This window comes from Amia ocellicauda, chromosome 9, assembly GCF_036373705.1.
Source record: "Amia ocellicauda isolate fAmiCal2 chromosome 9, fAmiCal2.hap1, whole genome shotgun sequence".
NCBI classification, from domain to species: domain Eukaryota; kingdom Metazoa; phylum Chordata; class Actinopteri; order Amiiformes; family Amiidae; genus Amia; species Amia ocellicauda.
Window position 1 is genome coordinate 26675761 of NC_089858.1, and position 17482 is coordinate 26693242.

A 17482-nucleotide genomic window follows, 5' to 3' on the forward strand; every position below is an offset into this window, starting at 1 on the left:
ATAACCACTAAGGGGCGGCATTTTTATTATTGTTTTTATTTATTTTTTTTAATTAAAAAATGAAACGGCTACATTTTGCTAGAGCATTCTGTATGGTTTGAAAGAATGGGTGCTAATGGGAACATGAGAATGACCTATAACTGTCCACTTTCAACATTTAGGAGCAGGACCCACAATAGTAGGATACAGTGAGCAGTGATAATATGAAGTTCTTGCTTGATTATTATTATGAGAACATATGTGTGTGGCCATGTGTAATGTAGTCAACATATAGTTTAACCTCTAGTCACCTTTCAGAATTGTACCCAGCACTATTTGTAATGAACACAATTGGTTGAATTATATAACCAAGACGTGCTCATTGGCTTATATTCAAATGAACAATAATTACTGTGAAACTAGTTTATTTTAATAATCAAATGTAGTCATAAAATCTAGGCCCATTTACCACAGTAAATCATCTGACCCTAGCAACAAAAGAAGTAATTTGTACCCGAGTTGGTTGATGGTTGATGGTGGAGTTACGTTGGCCCACTGTTAGCTATCTGCGTTGGGCCAACCAAAGTGCCAATTTAAGTACAATCTTGGCCTGAACTAAAATTGCTGTCTGGATGGCTAGACTTGCTGATGCCGAGAGAAAATAAATGTGTTACCAGTAGGTGGCATTCTTTGTCCAGGACGAGAAGATCCCAAACGATGCCCCAGTAAAGGGGCAGGGGAAACAGCTGTAACAGCCCACGTTTGTCGGATGAGATGTAACATCCAGGTCCTGATTAGCGGAGATCACAGTTCACATGAAATGGTAAGCATGGTCTTCTGTCTGAAAGTCATGTCCTCTTCTAGTTAATAGTTTTTCAGCTCGACACACTCATATATACCGATAGCAATTATAACAGGTAAGGCGTTCAGGTAGACTAGAAAACATGCCCAAATAAAAACATCCACATTGGAGAACACTAGCTAGCAATATATGTTACTTTTCTTCCCAGAAGCACTTGTCCAGCTCCTTTTGTCATAGTACATTGTGTTTTGCACTCAAGAAAGTGACATGCAATACCGATACATAGTAGAAAGGATATTAAAACAGAATGAAGTCTTTTCTTTCAGATACTTTTCCGCACAGCAGTCCAGCAGGCTGGTTCGTGTCGCTGTTCAGGTGTCGGTAGGTAAACGGGCTGCACTGCGGATGAATAGACTTTGCTCTTCCGCACTTTGCTTTGTTGCTGTTAATGGTTTCCTTTGATAAACTGTTGTAAGATGCATTAGATGTGTCTGTTACAGGGATGTTACTGTTTGCATAGATACAATCTCGACTTCCGGATTTTCATACAGGCTTTACTGTAAACTTCCTCGTATAGTGAGAATTGAGGAACTGACCAGCCTGCAGCGAGCACAGCTCTCCGTTATTTGATTCGGGTTTAATTCACTTTAAACATGATATAGTCTTTATAAAACGTAAAAACAACAACGGGGGATTGTGTCTTCAAATACAAAGGTAAGCGTGATTTGTGTTGAATGGGAAAGGTTTTTTTTATCCATACACTTGTTGGATTAAAACAAAAGTGCCGGCGGGGGGTGGAGAAAGGGAGGGGGTCCATCACATTGAAAGCATTGCTTGGGGCGGATTTTCTGTCTCTTTTATCATCGTTCTTCCTTTCTTTCAGATATTCAGTGTGCAGTGTGAGAGAGTTTTGTGTTATAGTGCGAACAAATAATAAGTACAATTGCATAAAACAATGTGTCAATAATGAAAGCTCAGGTCACACAGGGTACACATTGCGGCGACATCACTTTCCTCTTTGCTCGCCGTCTCTGCCTTAGCCTGCACAACATGCGGATTTCACTGATTTCCCAATCAACAAAGGGGTCAAGTATTTAGCTTTTCAGATATCAATGTTTAAAAAAGAAAAGCCAATTGTGTTGTGCTTGATAAATGCATGCACTTCTTCCAACGCTTCCTAATTGTATAATGAGGTTAAGGGACAGGCCCGGTTATATTACCACATGTATTTATTAATTAGTTAATTTATTAACTCTATATTGCAAAAACATTAACCAAACTTTTTGTATATTGAAAGGAAAACGGAGGAGTTTAATTTTTCTTTGTTAGAAACTTGATGTGGCAGACTTGATCATTGTGAGTAGGATTTAAGTTCTGCCTTAGTTAAATGTAGTAGCTTTTTAATTAAAATATTAATTTACATTGATTGTATGCATCTTTTCATAGTACCATACTGCTTCTGGGACAGGTTTGCATGACAATTTCAAATACACACATTCATGTGCATTTTTCTTCAACTCGTGTGTGTAACTCTTCATAACATTTCAATAGAGGTAGAGAGTAATTTGATATTGAAAGCTACACTGTTTTGTGTGTGTGTGGGGGGGTATCTGTGGATGTCTGCTTGTGTGATCTTTATCGTGTTAGTATGTGTTGTTATCAGGGAAATAATCCAGTTTTGGCCTTTAGAGAACTACAGCACCTTTCAATTTAAATAAGTAAGTAAGTCAATCAAGAAACTGAGACCTGGCTAGAATAAGACAAGAATATACAACAGCCCTCCCAAGAATTGAGTTTGAGACACACAATATATATTGAGAGTAGTATAAATTACCAACTGAATAATGTAGTCAGACCTTCAGTGTCCACTAGCTTTATTGGACAACGGACCAAAGTTTCTCCATATGTAAAAGCTGACCCCAAAGCAAAAGCCAGCAGATACTGTATCCATTAAGGACTTGTCGATCGAGGCCCCTGTCGTTAGCGCATATATAAAAAAGTGGTCCTTGTAAACCATCCACTGGTGGCAGTTTGAGTTTTCAGTCTTAAAAAAAAGGCTGTGAAAGCTTGCTCTAATTTATAACATGTGCATGTATTTTAAAAGAAGTGAAAAATTCCACATTTGGGTAACAGCTAGTTTTTGGTCTCAGTGAAAGCAACAAAATTTCCGTTTTGGTGCCAGCACCCTAAGCTCTGTCGGTAGTGTTTGCAGACCTACAGGGGAAAATTTATTTTAATTTTTTCCAAAGTATGCAAAGATGGCTGCCTTACAGGGCACATTGATGTAATGACATGATAATACGTCACCATCTGGCTTTAACGTCTGGCTTTAACTGTTTAAATATAGTGCTTGGTGAGTTTTCAGCTTCAAAGTCTATTGCAATAACATTCAGAGATATCAGCTTGCATTCTTGCATGGATTGGTTTCCTTCAGGCTACTCTCTGACTGATGTAACATATAGACTCACTGTTTTGTACCCTTTTGAAACAAAGAAAGTGCCTGCAATTGGTATTTCTCCAGCAGCTATAAGAGACTTCACATTGACAGCAGCCTTGCAGACAGGCCTTCTTGCATGAATGCAAGCTGATATCTTCAAAGGCATTTCTTTTCAGATTTAGGTTGCATTCTTTACAATATTCATTTAAAACCTACCCCGTCATTAAAAGTTATTTGGCTGCATAATACCTAAATATTAAACAATGTCTTAGGACTTAAATTGTCCCACTGTTTTCAAAGAACAGTGTTGCTTTAGAAAAGTTTGAGTTCTGGACACAATTTTAGTGATTTGTAAATAAGCAAATGAGTCCATCTCTTGAACCACAGTTTGATCACAGTCACTACTAAAGGGAACCAGTCTGGTTTTAAATATTACTTCACTTCTGTCACTTTTGCCCCACATTGTTCACACCGGAGCAGTTAAGCCTTAGTTCAATGTGACCTATCATTTTACAGACAGAAATATATTATCCTAATTTACCAGGTCTGTTTGTATCATATATGTCATACTGTGTTACTAAGGGTTAAGATTGGGCAAAGAGACAGAAGAGGCACATTTGTCTGTGCGTAACCAACCACAGTCCAGACTGCAAACACTGATAAAAGCAACATGGCATGAAGTGGGAAAACAGAGACATGCATAATGGGTTTTTAATGTAATATTAACTTCCTTCTAGGTGTTCAAAATACTTATTTAAAACAATATATTTAATACCTGAAGGGCTGTGGCTATCAATCTTTACATTAAATCCTTCCCTAAACAGAAGGATTGTGGGAGGAGATTATTTACATAGTATTATAGTTGGACCGGTGTGAAGACTTGTATTGTATCCCTTTCCTTACACTTATTTTGGTATGCATTTCAGCAACTCCAAATGTATAAGACTTGTGTGTGTGTCATATATGTATAAGTTTATATTACTGCTAAAAGCAGAGAGGTATTGTACTTCTTAAATGGTAAAACTAGTCTGTCTTAAAAAAGTGTCTTCTTGTCTTATAGCATTTCCTGAAATGGGAAAAAAGTGTTCACTATTTTTCAATTTGAAAACAAGCTTTTTTCTGGAAGTCCTAAGTAGTGTATGTCCATGAAATGTATAAAAACAACCAGAATCCTTGCTGTCATTCTTTGGATGCTGTCGGTGGTTATAAATGTAATTTTGTGTTTTTTTTTTTTTTTTAAGGTTTGTGCTAATATAAATTTAAAAGCAAATTAATTACCAGAAAGAAAGGAAAAACTGTTTTAAGGGAAGAACACAGACCCAGGAAATGTAAAAGCTCAACATTGTTACAGAAGGATATGTGACGGGTATAAGGGTATGCAAAGCAAACATTGCACATCTTAATATGTCTGTGTGGCTGTGAGGGTGGGATTTCTCAGTCTGTTAGTAGGTGTAAGTAATTGCAAGAAAAACTAAATTTTATCTTCCCTAGTCCTGAAATTCAAGAAATATTATATATTCCTCACTTTTGAATGTTTGACAGCGTAAGCAAATGGTTGACTGGGGATATCGTTTTTGCTTCCATGTGTAGTGAAATCTTTCCTGATCCTTTATTAATTCACTCTCCTCCCCACATCTACCAGTCTACCAATGTACTGCCATCCATAGAAAAAAAGTCTGTACTAATAGATGGATGGAAGGAATCAGACTACAGAGGATACATAATAGGTCAGGCTCGATGTATGCTAGTGCAGAAGACAGCAACTGCCCACTTTGTCATCCTAATCTAAGCCTGAATTCATGGATCTCAGACCTGGTCCCCAAGGCTTAATTGGTCACAATACTTTTCATTTTCAAAAGCATTGTTTCCAGGTCTTTAGCCATTGAGCTATCTATAAAATAAATATCTATAAATAAAGCGCTGTGACTCTTCGGAGTCCCCAAGACTCCCCAGACTTGTTTTTTACTATCTCAGTTACTAAACAGAGCCTTTTAGTTGTCTTCGTTTCTGAAAGGATTTGAGATTTTGAGAGAAATGTATAGAATGTCTAAAGTAATTTGAAATCTTTAACAGCTAATTTAATTAAGTAACCGAGGGCTCAGTGCAAATGAGGAGCAGTTTGTGAAATCCTGACTTAGTTCATCCCATTTCTGTATATGTTGCCTTCTTGTTCTATTTATATATGTAATTGTATTGTAATTGTCATAATGATCTGCTGACAGATCTGTAAAAGTTTTGTTAATTTGTTTTCTGTCTAAACAGCAGGCATTTATTAATTGGAAAAGTAGACAAACTGAGCCACTGTTTGTTGCAGGTCTGCAGTGTTTTTCCCAGCTGCAAACTCCTTTATGAGCTGGTTGCCAGCATGATAAAATACATGTTTATTTAAGGGTTAAATTAAGTGGTTGAAAAATTTAAAGGATGTGGCATTACTCCTCACACTGCATACAGTTGTAGCTTATAACAAGAACAGTCCTGCATGTTTTGTGTTAGTTAACTGTGTTTGCATTGGTAAAGTAATCCTGCTTCTGAACCTAAACCATGCAGTATGTGTATTCTTGAATCAGATAAGATATGTATATTAGAATCTTTGGAAACATTTTTGTAAGTGTGTTCATCTTATAAACATTCAGGATGTTGCATTTCTTGATTATTTAAAGTGCAACTATTTGGAAAATTAGCTTTTTTAAAAACAAATAAAGCATATAAGCCTTACTGAGTGTGACTGGACTGGAAAAAGGTGTGGGCTTCATTTAACAACATGGCCCGCCAAAACAAACATGCTGCTGGCTCTTTGGACCTCTTTGTAGGTCAGGGGCTGCGTTTCGAGCAAACCTTTCTGAAGTGACATTATTCAAATGACACTGTGTTAATGCCTTACTTATTTGTACCCCAGGACTGTGTAGTGGGGCAACCCCTGACATGTGATACATATTTGCAAGGCAAATGAGACCATTACAAGAGGCTCAAATAGCAACCTATCAAATATAGGACTGAACAGGGGACGGCCTTTCTGAGTGTGTGTTTACAGTTGCTCTGTGACTAATTATTCATGCTTAAAAATAAGCAGGTGCTGGAATGTTTCACATTAAACACTTCCGATAACTGTGGTGGCAGCACTAAAAAGTGAAAGATAAGCCCATACTGCCCACCCCTTTGTACATTTTTCTTGTTGACTGTTGGTTAACTTGGATCTTCCTGGAAATCCTTCAGATGTGCTGGACACACCAGTTTTAGACTTAGGCTTTATGCTTGATGTATTTGTGTAGCAGGCTGAAAGGACCAAGGGTACATGTGGACTCTTGATCTGGTGCTCTCCTGACATGCTGCAGGAAGTGAACTGGGTTAAAAAAAAAATAGAACCTCACAATGTGGTCATTTTAAATTGACTTGATTTAAAGCAGCCAACGCTACAGTTTCTTATTTCAGTAATTTGAAATAGTGTTGCATGGGAAAGACAGCAAGGCGTGCACCCTTTTTTCCACAGTAGTATATTCATCATTCTCCATTATGAATAAAGCTCAACACAGTTAGCCTCAACTTAAAAACAGCAACTTCGTGACGACAGACTGAATCTGTGCGCTCTCTTTGTCGGCAGCTCACCTCTAGCATGATGGCGGGGTTGCTGGATGTCAGCACGATGACAGAGTATCAGAGGAGCTGGATAAAGCGAGAGCTGGAGATGGGGTTTGTGATGACGGTCTTCAGGCAGAGAATGGAGAGGCTCACAGTGCAGGTCATCATGGAGACGCGACAGGTAGCCTGGACCAGGACCGCAGACCGGAACGAAGGAGTCTGTAAGTCATCCACCTGTTCCACTGATTTGCACCTATTTGAACCGTGCTTTCCTCAGTGCTATTAGTGTTTGTGCTCCAGCTCCCAGGAAATCGTGAGGAAATGTAGCTCTAGGTCAAAAGGCTTTCAAAGCCCTTATTCCGTTGGCTCTCTCAAAGCTGCCTTCTGAACCAGTAAAATCTGCATCTGTTTTCAAGCATTTTGACAGTTATCAGCAAGTGTATCGCAGCTTTTTTTTTTTCTGAGCGGTTCATTGCAAAACAGCCTACTGCATCTCTGTCCAAAATGAGCTTTAGATGTTGAGAACGTACCATAGAGCTGATTTGGTCAATAAATATATTTTTTTATATTGATAAATAATGATGTATAAATAAAGGGTATAAAAAAATGAGGAAGAATCATGCAGATCGTATGTGAGGAATTCAAAAGCCTGAGTTACAGTGACTGACAGAGACTCAGAAGAGTTTCTGTGCAGGACATCTCCACAGTAGAGGCGGTGAATGCAGTATGGGGAATTTCATGTTTTTTCTAGACTCATTGTGCTGTAGGTGAAGGATAGGGCAGAGGAAGGGATGTTATAACAGGTTTGTTTGATTGGATAATAGGGGTGGGGGAAATGGGGAAATCCTCTCTTAAGTAAAAATTGTTCAAGATTTCTGAAATATACTATTATATGAACCATTTCTGTTTTAAAAGAATGCAGGTTTTGTAGCTGAAAAAACTATATAATCGCCATTTACATTCATAAAATTGTCGATGGACAAAAATCCTGTAAAATCATAAAGGTGTGGCGAGGTCGGTGTACACTCCTACCAGTCCTATCATGCATTCTCTAGCAACAACCTAGGAACATTTTTAAACCTTCTTCTGTGATAACCCTTATTAATGCTGTACATCATAAGCTTGCCAATGCACTTTTGGTTTCCTTTTCTTCTGAATTGTTGATTTGTCTATGTTGTACAGATGCGCAATGTTGTACAAATGATTTTTTTTAATGTTTTAAAACCAACCAAACGTACAGCACTGAAACATGTGAGTAGGTTTTACTCTCAAGGTAATGTAGAAGGAACATTAATGCCCACAGTGAAGCATAGTGACAATGCTTGTTTGAATAACTTGGCTACATCCAGAGCAATGCTCCCCACTAACACATTGGAAAGGGCCACTTTAGTTATGATTTTTTGCTAGGCCACATATGCAGCTTTCAAATGCCCTTATCTGTAGTCACTAACTTTGGAAACAAGGGTATTTGCTTGTAGTGTTCCGATAATGAGGTTCAAATTATCACACTGTGGTTGGCATTAGGGGGATATCATATAATCTCATGGAGATCCACAAGTGGACTAAGATCTGCTATTGTTTAGAGAAAATGACCCATAGAACAGTTATTGTGAAGTGCAAGAACTTATAGATTATTATACACTATGTTTGTTGATTCCAGTGAAATGCAACCCTATAAAATGATCAGAACATTTTTCCCAGATTCCTACCCTCTTGTTCATAATGATGTAGTCTATGGTCTCAGAGGATTGGATTTAATGTGTAATTCCAATACAGTACTTTTTATAAGGTAAACCCCAATAACCATCTGACAATCAGCTACAACATCTACATCTACACAACTATTTCACATCCTTAAACAGCAGCATTGGTAGAAATCAGCAAATTCCTTCCCAATGAGTAAAAGCTTCCATGAGTTAAATTAACTGAAAGGAAATCAATCCAAAATTGTATTGATTTATTTATTTTTTGTACACTGTAAGAAATCAATTTTATAAGACACACTATTATTTAAAAGCACCCCCACATTATGATATACAGCTCTGGAAAAAATTAAGAACTCCAAGTTCAGAAATCAATGTTAAGTGGTCTCTTATTTTTTTCCAGAGCTGTATGTGTATTTATAAACTAAAATAAAAATGTGACAAGGATTCGAAAATGTGCATAACAGATTTGGAGGCCCAATGTCTTGCTAACATTTCATGATGACACGGACCATAAATTGAATTGGCAGTATTTAAAGATTTCAGTATACACATTTTAACTGCCACTGGGCTTATTAAACTCAGTTTCCTTCACTTTCCATCACCATTTGTGTAAAGAAAGAGTTTCTCAGACAAACATCGCAGACATGACCCAGGTATAGCTGTAAAACGACTTTTGTGGTTAGCTGAAGTAGTATCCACAGACTGAACGAGGAAGTGCTAGCCGAGAACAACGCCAACATTCACTTCCTGCCGGGGTAGTGTCCGCAGTCACATCTCATCCGCAGTATCTTTGTAAACAGACCGTTCTCAATGCTCTCGTATCTCTGGCTCTGCAGCACCACCCCCTACTCTAAAAAATGTGAGCTGATTACAGTAATCAGAACTGCAATTCAAGGCTGTGGACCTCCCTCTGAGAACCAACTCTCAAACAACTCAATTCGGTGCGTTTTACAGAGTATAAACACGACAGCAAAAGCAGAAGTGAAATTACCCAAACTCGGATGTGTTATAGGAAGGGACAAGCAAAGCAGAAGGTGTAGACATCTTGGCCCACGTTGGTTGGCACAAGTCTAACTTTTGGAATGTCTGAGCTATATAAAATATAGTTTTTGTTGGTAGCCCATCAAGTAATGTTTAGGGGGTTTATTCTTACAGTAATAAAGTATACAACACAAGGAAATGAGCGGTGAAGGGAAATGAAAAGGCAGGACTGCAATTACAGAGAAACGGTACAGTTTCAATGGGCTGAATTAAAGTCTTCGGCTTCTGTGAATAGTTCAGTTCTTCAGTTTTCAACTAATTTTATCTCTTTATAAATGACATACATGATGTCTTTCCAATGTGATTTTTTTTAGTGTCTTCTCTTACTGTGCTTTACTGTAGTGAAACAAAGCAGTACATTAATCTACCAAGGGAAGATTATAATCTTATTACAATATTTTTGGGTCCGGGTGACAACTCAGATTGCTGGAATGATCTGTCTTTTGTTTTGTTTATTTATTTTCTAGTGGTTTGGTCTTGGTGAATTTCTTTCACTACATCTTTGGACAGGCAAATGCTGATATGTTGTATCTGTGGATATACTGTGAACAATAACCTTTGTTCATCATGCAACTAACATATATACACTCACCTAAAGGATTATTAGGAACGCCTGTTCAATTTCTGTTCAATGTCCTGTTCAATGCAATTATCTAACCAACCAATCACATGGCAGTTGCTTCAATGCATTTAGGGGTGTGGTCCTGGTCAAGACAATCTCCTGAACTCCAAACTGAATGTCTGAATGGGAAAGAAAGGTGATTTAAGCAATTTTGAGCGTGGCATGGTTGTTGGTGCCAGACGGGCCGGTCTGAGTATTTCACAATCTGCTCAGTTATTGGGATTTTCACGCACAACCATTTCTAGGGTTTACAAAGAATGGTGTGAAAAGGGAAAAACATCCAGTATGCGGCAGTCCTGTGGGCGAAAATGCCTTGTTGATGCTAGGGCCGACTGATTCAAGCTGATAGAAGAGCAACTTTGAAATAACCACTCGTTACAACCGAGGTATGCAGCAAAGCATTTGTGAAGCCACAACATGTACAACCTTGAGGCGGATGGGCTACAACAGCAGAAGACCCCACCGGGTACCACTCATCTCCACTACAAATAGGAAAAAGAGGCTACAATTTGCACAAGCTCACCAAAATTGGACAGCTGAAGACTGGAAAAATGTTGCCTGGTCTGATGAGTCTCGATTTCTGTTGAGACATTCAGATGGTAGAGTCAGAATTTGGCGTAAACAGAATGAGAACATGGATCCATCATGCCTTGTTACCACTGTGCAGGCTGGTGGTGGTGGTGTAATGGTGTGTGGGATGTTTTCTTGGCACACTTTAGGCCCCTTAGTGCCAATTGGGCATCGTTTAAATGCCACGGCCTACCTGAGCATTGTTTCTGACCATGTCCATCCCTTTATGACCACCATGTACCCATCCTCTGATGGCTACTTCCAGCAGGATAATGCACCATGTCACAAAGGTCGAATCATTTCAAATTGGTTTCTTGAACATGACAATGAGTTCACTGTACTAAACTGGCCCCCACAGTCACTAGATCTCAAGCCAATAGAGCATCTTTGGGATGTGGTGGAACGGGAGCTTCGTGCCCTGGATGTGCATCCCACAAATCTCCATCAACTGCAAGATGCTATCCTATCAATATGGGCCAACATTTCTAAAGAATGCTTTCAGCACCTTGTTGAATCAATGCCACGTAGAATGAAGGCAGTTCTGAAGGCGAAAGGGGGTCAAACACAGTATTAGTATGGTGTTCCTAATAATCCTTTAGGTGAGTGTATATAAAGAAATATATATGGGAACACCATTGAAAAAACACCCAGGAGTGACTTGTCCACCCAGTTGTGAAATCTGTTCAAACGTATTGGAAACACTGCGTTGGAGATCAGATAAACTTTTTTTTTGTCCTGTTCTTCTGCTGACAGATGGAAACACCGCTCAATTGAAGGTGTTTGTTGTGGTTATGTTTTTTTATTTTTTATATTATCAGTTTAGAAGTATGTGTGTGTGGGTGCGTGCGTGTGTGTGTGGGAGACGTAGCCAGAGAACAAATAAACTTTCATCACGTATTTTCATACATATTACCATTCTTAAAACAACATTAACTTTAGTTATTTAAAAAAAATCTATCATCTTGTAGAATGAGGCCCATAGAAGCCCATGACGTTGAATAACTGAAAAGATCTGAAAAAAGGCTGACCAGCATATAATTTGTATGCAGTCCACTTCCTTTCCAAAGAAAAACAAAAAGCAGTTTATTTATCAGCCAAGGCATAGTGCAGTGTGCTGAGTTGTTTCCTTACTTCCCTTAGCTTCCCCTTTTCTCCCCTGATATGCTAAGGGGCCTGTTGAGTGAATATTTTGCATTTACATGTTTAGCACCCTCTCCTGTAATGTGCAGTCTATTAGCCTTTAGTGCTGCATCAATAGACTGTGTCCTTAAATTAATTTCAGAAGAGAATGTTTGCATTTCAGGTTCGATTCCCCAAAAAAGGACAACCTTGGTTTAAAATAAATAAACTGTTCCAATTTGGATTGAATATTAATGAAAAGCAGTTTACTTTTTGACTACTCTATGACATCAGAGAGCAACGACTTCATGTTAAAATTTAAAGTGCCAGAGGCCTGCATGTTTGCTGCATCTCACAGCTGCACCAGTTTGTAAAGTAGCTGATCCCTTCTTCTGCTTTCAGTAGAAGTATGTCGGTGTTGTAGATGGGTACACAGAATTAAAACCAAAAACAATGCTCTCTGCTTCCTAGTTTTAAAACTACACTCCAATGCGTTGTTCATCAATTATTATCTTTGATCTCACTGCCCTAGACTGATTATTGTGTCAAGATGTGAATCCCAGCCCCCAAGCAGCTTAATCAGTGAAGACCTCCACTTGAGTTGGGTTCTGTATGCCAAAGATAGGGATGTGGCTCTTGCAATCAAAATGTTGTTGATTTGATCATGTATGCAATTTTTTGTAATGCTTCCTTGCATACTTCCAAAAGCCCCAGCTGGATGTCACCATTCACTGGGTGGGACCAACATAGTGTATATTCTATACATCAAGAGAATTAACCGACCCAGAAAAGACAGTTGACAAAATAAAGGAGACATCTAAAAAAAACAATTGCAATAGAAAGTGTTTGTTGCAGATGCAATCATAGTGTGTTTGTAGGTAAATGGATGGAATGTATTTTACTAGAATGTCAATCAAAAATAAAAAAGGTCAGGATACCACTGTATACCCATCAGTTCCACTTAAATGCCACTATCAGATGTTTTCCATTATCCTTTGTAGTGAAAATATGTATCAGTCATTTATAAATAAAATGCATTTATATCAGTTATATTCAAGTAATAGTTTTTTGTTAGTTTTTCTACTAGTTAGGGTCTCTGTGGTTTAATATTAATATTCAGCTTCTCTGATTTTTTTTTAAATTATTTTTTTAAGTAATCAAATAAAAAAAATCACCCACCGTTACACAGATACTTCCCCATTTCCTCCGCTTAAATTGTGAATGTTTCAGCGGGTTTCCGTTACTAAATGAGACAAACTTCTGCAGTAGGTAGACTCTTGTGTGGGCTGAAACCAAGATGACATTCCCCTATCCTGCAGAGAGCTGCAATACTGTTTATTGCCCTGAGCTTGAGTGGGGTTATATTTTATTAGGGAATACAAAGTAAGCATTTGACAGTTAAGACCTTTATGCCTTTTATATTTGAATCTAGTCTATTTGCTATCTAAAAACAAGTGTTCAAGAATAAGATCAAATGTGTTCCATCTTCGGCAATGAGCAGATTGTGCCTGATGGAGTTGATATGGAAGAAGAGGATTTTCAGAACGGAAGCTCTCACTGATACATTGCTGATTGGTCAGTGACTGGTTGCTAGCATACTGTAATCTGTAGAGTGTATACTCTAAGGTTTCTCTCGTCTGTATAAAAACTTTAGAATTCCAGTTCGTTCCAATTAATTAGCGATTGATGGGTGGCTCAGTTTTAATGTAATATAGGCTGTAGCTTGCACAGATTATATGTACTGGGCACACCTGGGTTTGTGTTCATTCCTTTGTCCAATTATCATTTATCATCATCCTTATCGTCTACTTCAAATGGTACGATTACTATGCTGTTGATATTGTAGTGACCCGGCACAGTACTGTTGGGGGGAAGGGAGTGAATGGGTCTCAGTATATAGTTAATGAGGGGATATGCAGTTGTCCTACCTGGTCAGGTTCAAGTTCGGCACAAAACAATACCGGTCTGTTCCCTGGCGGCTCTGCCATTCATGAGCATGCATAATTAGTTGTGCTTTTCATGCTTGTGCTTGGCAGGGACAGGTGAGACAGTGGCAGGTTAAAAGGGCGTTATTATTATATAAAGCAGGAGAGGGTCAGACCAGGCTGGAATTGTGTTGAGAATTTATTCAGTTATTATTGTCATCACCTACCATTGCTTTGTTTTAGCATAGTCTACAGCCAACAGCTGTCTATGCATTGTTCTCATTATAATCAATTTGTTAAACTTACCTTCCTCCTAAAATGCTACAATATTGTTAGTATAATCCTTACAGGAAGTGGATAAAAAGCTAGTTAATATCTGATAGTATGGGGCAGGGGGCATTTATGTGTTTATCAGATCTCTGCGATTTAATTTGCAAAGCAGACTCAGAGAAACCTTTGTGTTCCCTGGAGACTGGATTTACATATGCATGAGGACAACAGGGCTGTCTTTGTACCGGGTGAGGGGTGAGGGTGGCAAGGCCAGACAGACAATATGAGCAGTGAGAGATAGTATCTGAAAGCTCGGGGAGATGCAAATCACTGGGCTGAGGGGGTGGGGTGAAAGCAACTAGGCTTCCTTTTGCAGGTGCCATTTCCTCCACTATTAACCTCCTCCACAGTGACTAGACCACAGAGACTGCATGGGTGCCCACTTCATCTCCTGCCCACAGCACTTCACTGCAGTTTAGTGATCATGTTGTCAGCCTAGACTGACAGTACAAATCAATGTAGCTTCTCCTTCAGTCTTCACATACCACCTGTTGTACAAATCGAAATGAAAATAAACTCTCCAACTGTAGCCTGATTCTCGCTTCGGTGCAATTTAATCTAGGCGTTTATTCGGGGATGCATCAGATTTGAGTATGACAAACAAAAAGCACAAGTAGTACCAGGTTGTCATAATTTTATTTTCAGTGACCATATCCTGTTGGGTGTAAACAGCAAGGAAGGCTGAACACATTTAGTCAGGGGACTTCCTCAGAAAGTTCCCCACAGTGAAGCTTCATGGAAGCCCATAATAAGCTATGGTCAGAAGCAAAGCTGTGACAGTTCATACCCCTTGCCTGTAATCAACAAACTATTTTATTATGAATTTAAGGCACTTTTTCACATCTATAATATGTAGATTCACTGGGATAACCCACTGCAGTTCCCTCTGTCTAACAATACAATCTTTTTAAAGGTGTAGCTGTAAAAATCTTAAAAAATACAACCGGAAATAGACCATTTCCCATGTTGTGCACTTGATGAAATCAGGACCATACATTGGTAATTAGCATGCACACTAATTATTTACTAGAATGGTTTCTAATTAGTAGGCACAAATTGAAAAAAAGCTGCACAAAAAATCAACTCTGTCATCGGGCCATGTCTATCAGAACAGTCAGTGTTTGTGGCTTAAACATGATTTGTATCTATGTGATGTAGTGCACGTCAGATGGAACTGACAGTCTGGGGATTTCCATGTGATTAAATAAATAAATAAATAAATAAATAATAAAATTGATTGTACTTGGACAGCGTTGCTAATAGCTAAAATAGGAACAATCAGCCTGATGAGTAACAGCTATGTTAAAAACATAACTAGATGCCTCATCATACTTTCATGTCAGGGCAGAGAAGCAATGTACATTTTATATATTATCCTGCTCTTTTCTTAATGTATATATAGGAAAGTCTTAATAACTCTTTTTCATGTTATATATAAAAAAATCCTCATTATTGTCTTTTCCATTTCTATTTCAGTGGACGTGCATGAGATAAGAGAAGTGAGGCAAGGGAAAAACTCGAAAGATTTCGAGCGGTTTAAGGATAAAAACCTTGATGAAAAAACCTGCTTCACCATTTTCTACGGCTCTCTGTTTGTCCTGAACACCCTGAGTCTGAGCGGTGAGTGTGTGCGAGCATCTGTCTCTGCTGAGGTTTGTGTCAGCCTCTTGGGAAGTTGCATTTTAAAGCAGGTCACCTCAAGTTGTCAAAAAAAACACAATATGTAACTAGTGGGGCGGAAAAAATTAAAAAGTCTTAAAAAGCTATTTTTTTATTTGTTAATCTGTAATCTCATTAAATAGTAGGATCTTGTAAACAGAGCTTAGAGGTCTACGTAGCTGTATTTAATCAAATATAGTGACCAATCACCTTGAACAGTGAAAACTTGGATTTCAGTGATCCTTGGTCATTAAAAGCGAAGCTCCAGCACACCATTTAGCAGTGAGACCACACACCACACAAGTATGGAAACAGTTTTAATATAGTTTTTTATGTTTATGAAATACTGCTCCTTCAGCCTTAGTTGTGTTGTCGCCTGCTATAACTCTATGGTCTTGTTGATCACAGTGGACACAGAGGAGGACGCCCAGAAGTGGCTAATTGGTTTGGAGCTCCTGAGACAGGAGAGCCTTGTAGCTCCTACACCACAGAGAGTTGAAAGGTATGATACTTTAAGCTTGGTTTGAAGCGGGAGACAGAGCTTTTCAAAGCAACAAACTGCTGAACTCCAACAATACCCGATACAATACAGTCACAGTTTTAAAGATGCAAACAGCACAAAACCTGAAAGTTACAACCTTATGTCCAGTTTGAAACATGGCCCAAGCTAAACATAAATACATCTATATTTTTTACGAATAATCCTGTTAGTTGTCATCAGAATCTGGACATAAATAAGTAGTGGTGACAGTTAATTATGCACTTCTGAAAATGTCCACTGAATTCTCTCTGAGTGCACAATGTCTGTTTTAAGGACGATACTTTATTTAAAAAATATAAATAATTAACATTTTGCTACTATCCCTTCACAGACTAAAGAGCATAGAACGCACTGATGATCATGTTTTTTTGGGCCTTCATGGCTACAGATATCCTGCTTTTCTAAAAACAAAATCCAGAATGGATCATATCATTGCCATGCTCCCTTACATACATGTAAATCATAACATTTGCATTAAATTCATCTATATAACTTTTTTTTTATTTCAATTGTTTCACAGCTGGTTGAGGAAGCAGATGTATTCAGTAGATCAAGCAAAGAAGAACAGGTAATTCACACGAGGCTTATGTTTAACGACTTCTCTATTGCCCCCCCTCATCAATATAGATATTGGTCCATATTCATTAAATATTTACAGACATGCTAAGTTAACATCTGTTTTTCCTAATTAGGAAAAGCAAAACACAGTGAAATGTCATACAAATTTCAGAAAATTAAATGCTACATTAGAAACAAAGTGCTACTGGGTGTTTATTTTTCATCTGAATTAAATATCTACACCAACTAAATTATCCTAGTGTTATTTTCCTCTTTCAATTAAAAATAAATCTTCCAACATGTTATGATTCACACTTCTGTCTGGGGAATTGATTTGGGCAGGGGTGTCAGACTCCAATTACTTAATGAATGTCATTACTCACTCAGGCAGGCTTATCTAAAACTTACAATATTACATATTGCCAATACCTTACAATTTGTTCATTACTCAAAACATAGAACCAACAGAACATTTCAGAGTCTGGAATGAAGTGTTAAATTAATTAAGTTAATTGTTTAATTAGACAAATTAAGGAGCTGGGCTGGAGCAAAACCCAGCAGACACTGCGGCCCTCCAGGACTGGAGTCTGACACCCATGGATTAGGCAGTACCTGGG

The 17482-nt window shown here is 38.3% G+C and overlaps 1 protein-coding gene across 4 annotated transcripts in view; it reads left to right on the plus strand.

The window, feature by feature from the left end:
* Positions 1 to 633: 633 nt before the first annotated feature.
* The window catches only part of plcg2 (phospholipase C, gamma 2), a 42263-nt gene continuing 25414 nt past the window's right edge, over positions 634 to 17482 (plus strand). Inside the window, exons 1-6 of one of the 4 annotated variants that reach the window (XM_066713958.1) lie at positions 636 to 802; positions 1095 to 1162; positions 6817 to 7015; positions 15584 to 15727; positions 16175 to 16268; positions 16828 to 16875. In XM_066713958.1, the coding sequence (XP_066570055.1) occupies positions 6829 to 7015; positions 15584 to 15727; positions 16175 to 16268; positions 16828 to 16875 (473 nt within the window). In that variant the 5' untranslated portion in view covers positions 636 to 802; positions 1095 to 1162; positions 6817 to 6828. The other 3 variants (XM_066713957.1, XM_066713955.1, XM_066713956.1) reach the window with 3 other exon arrangements.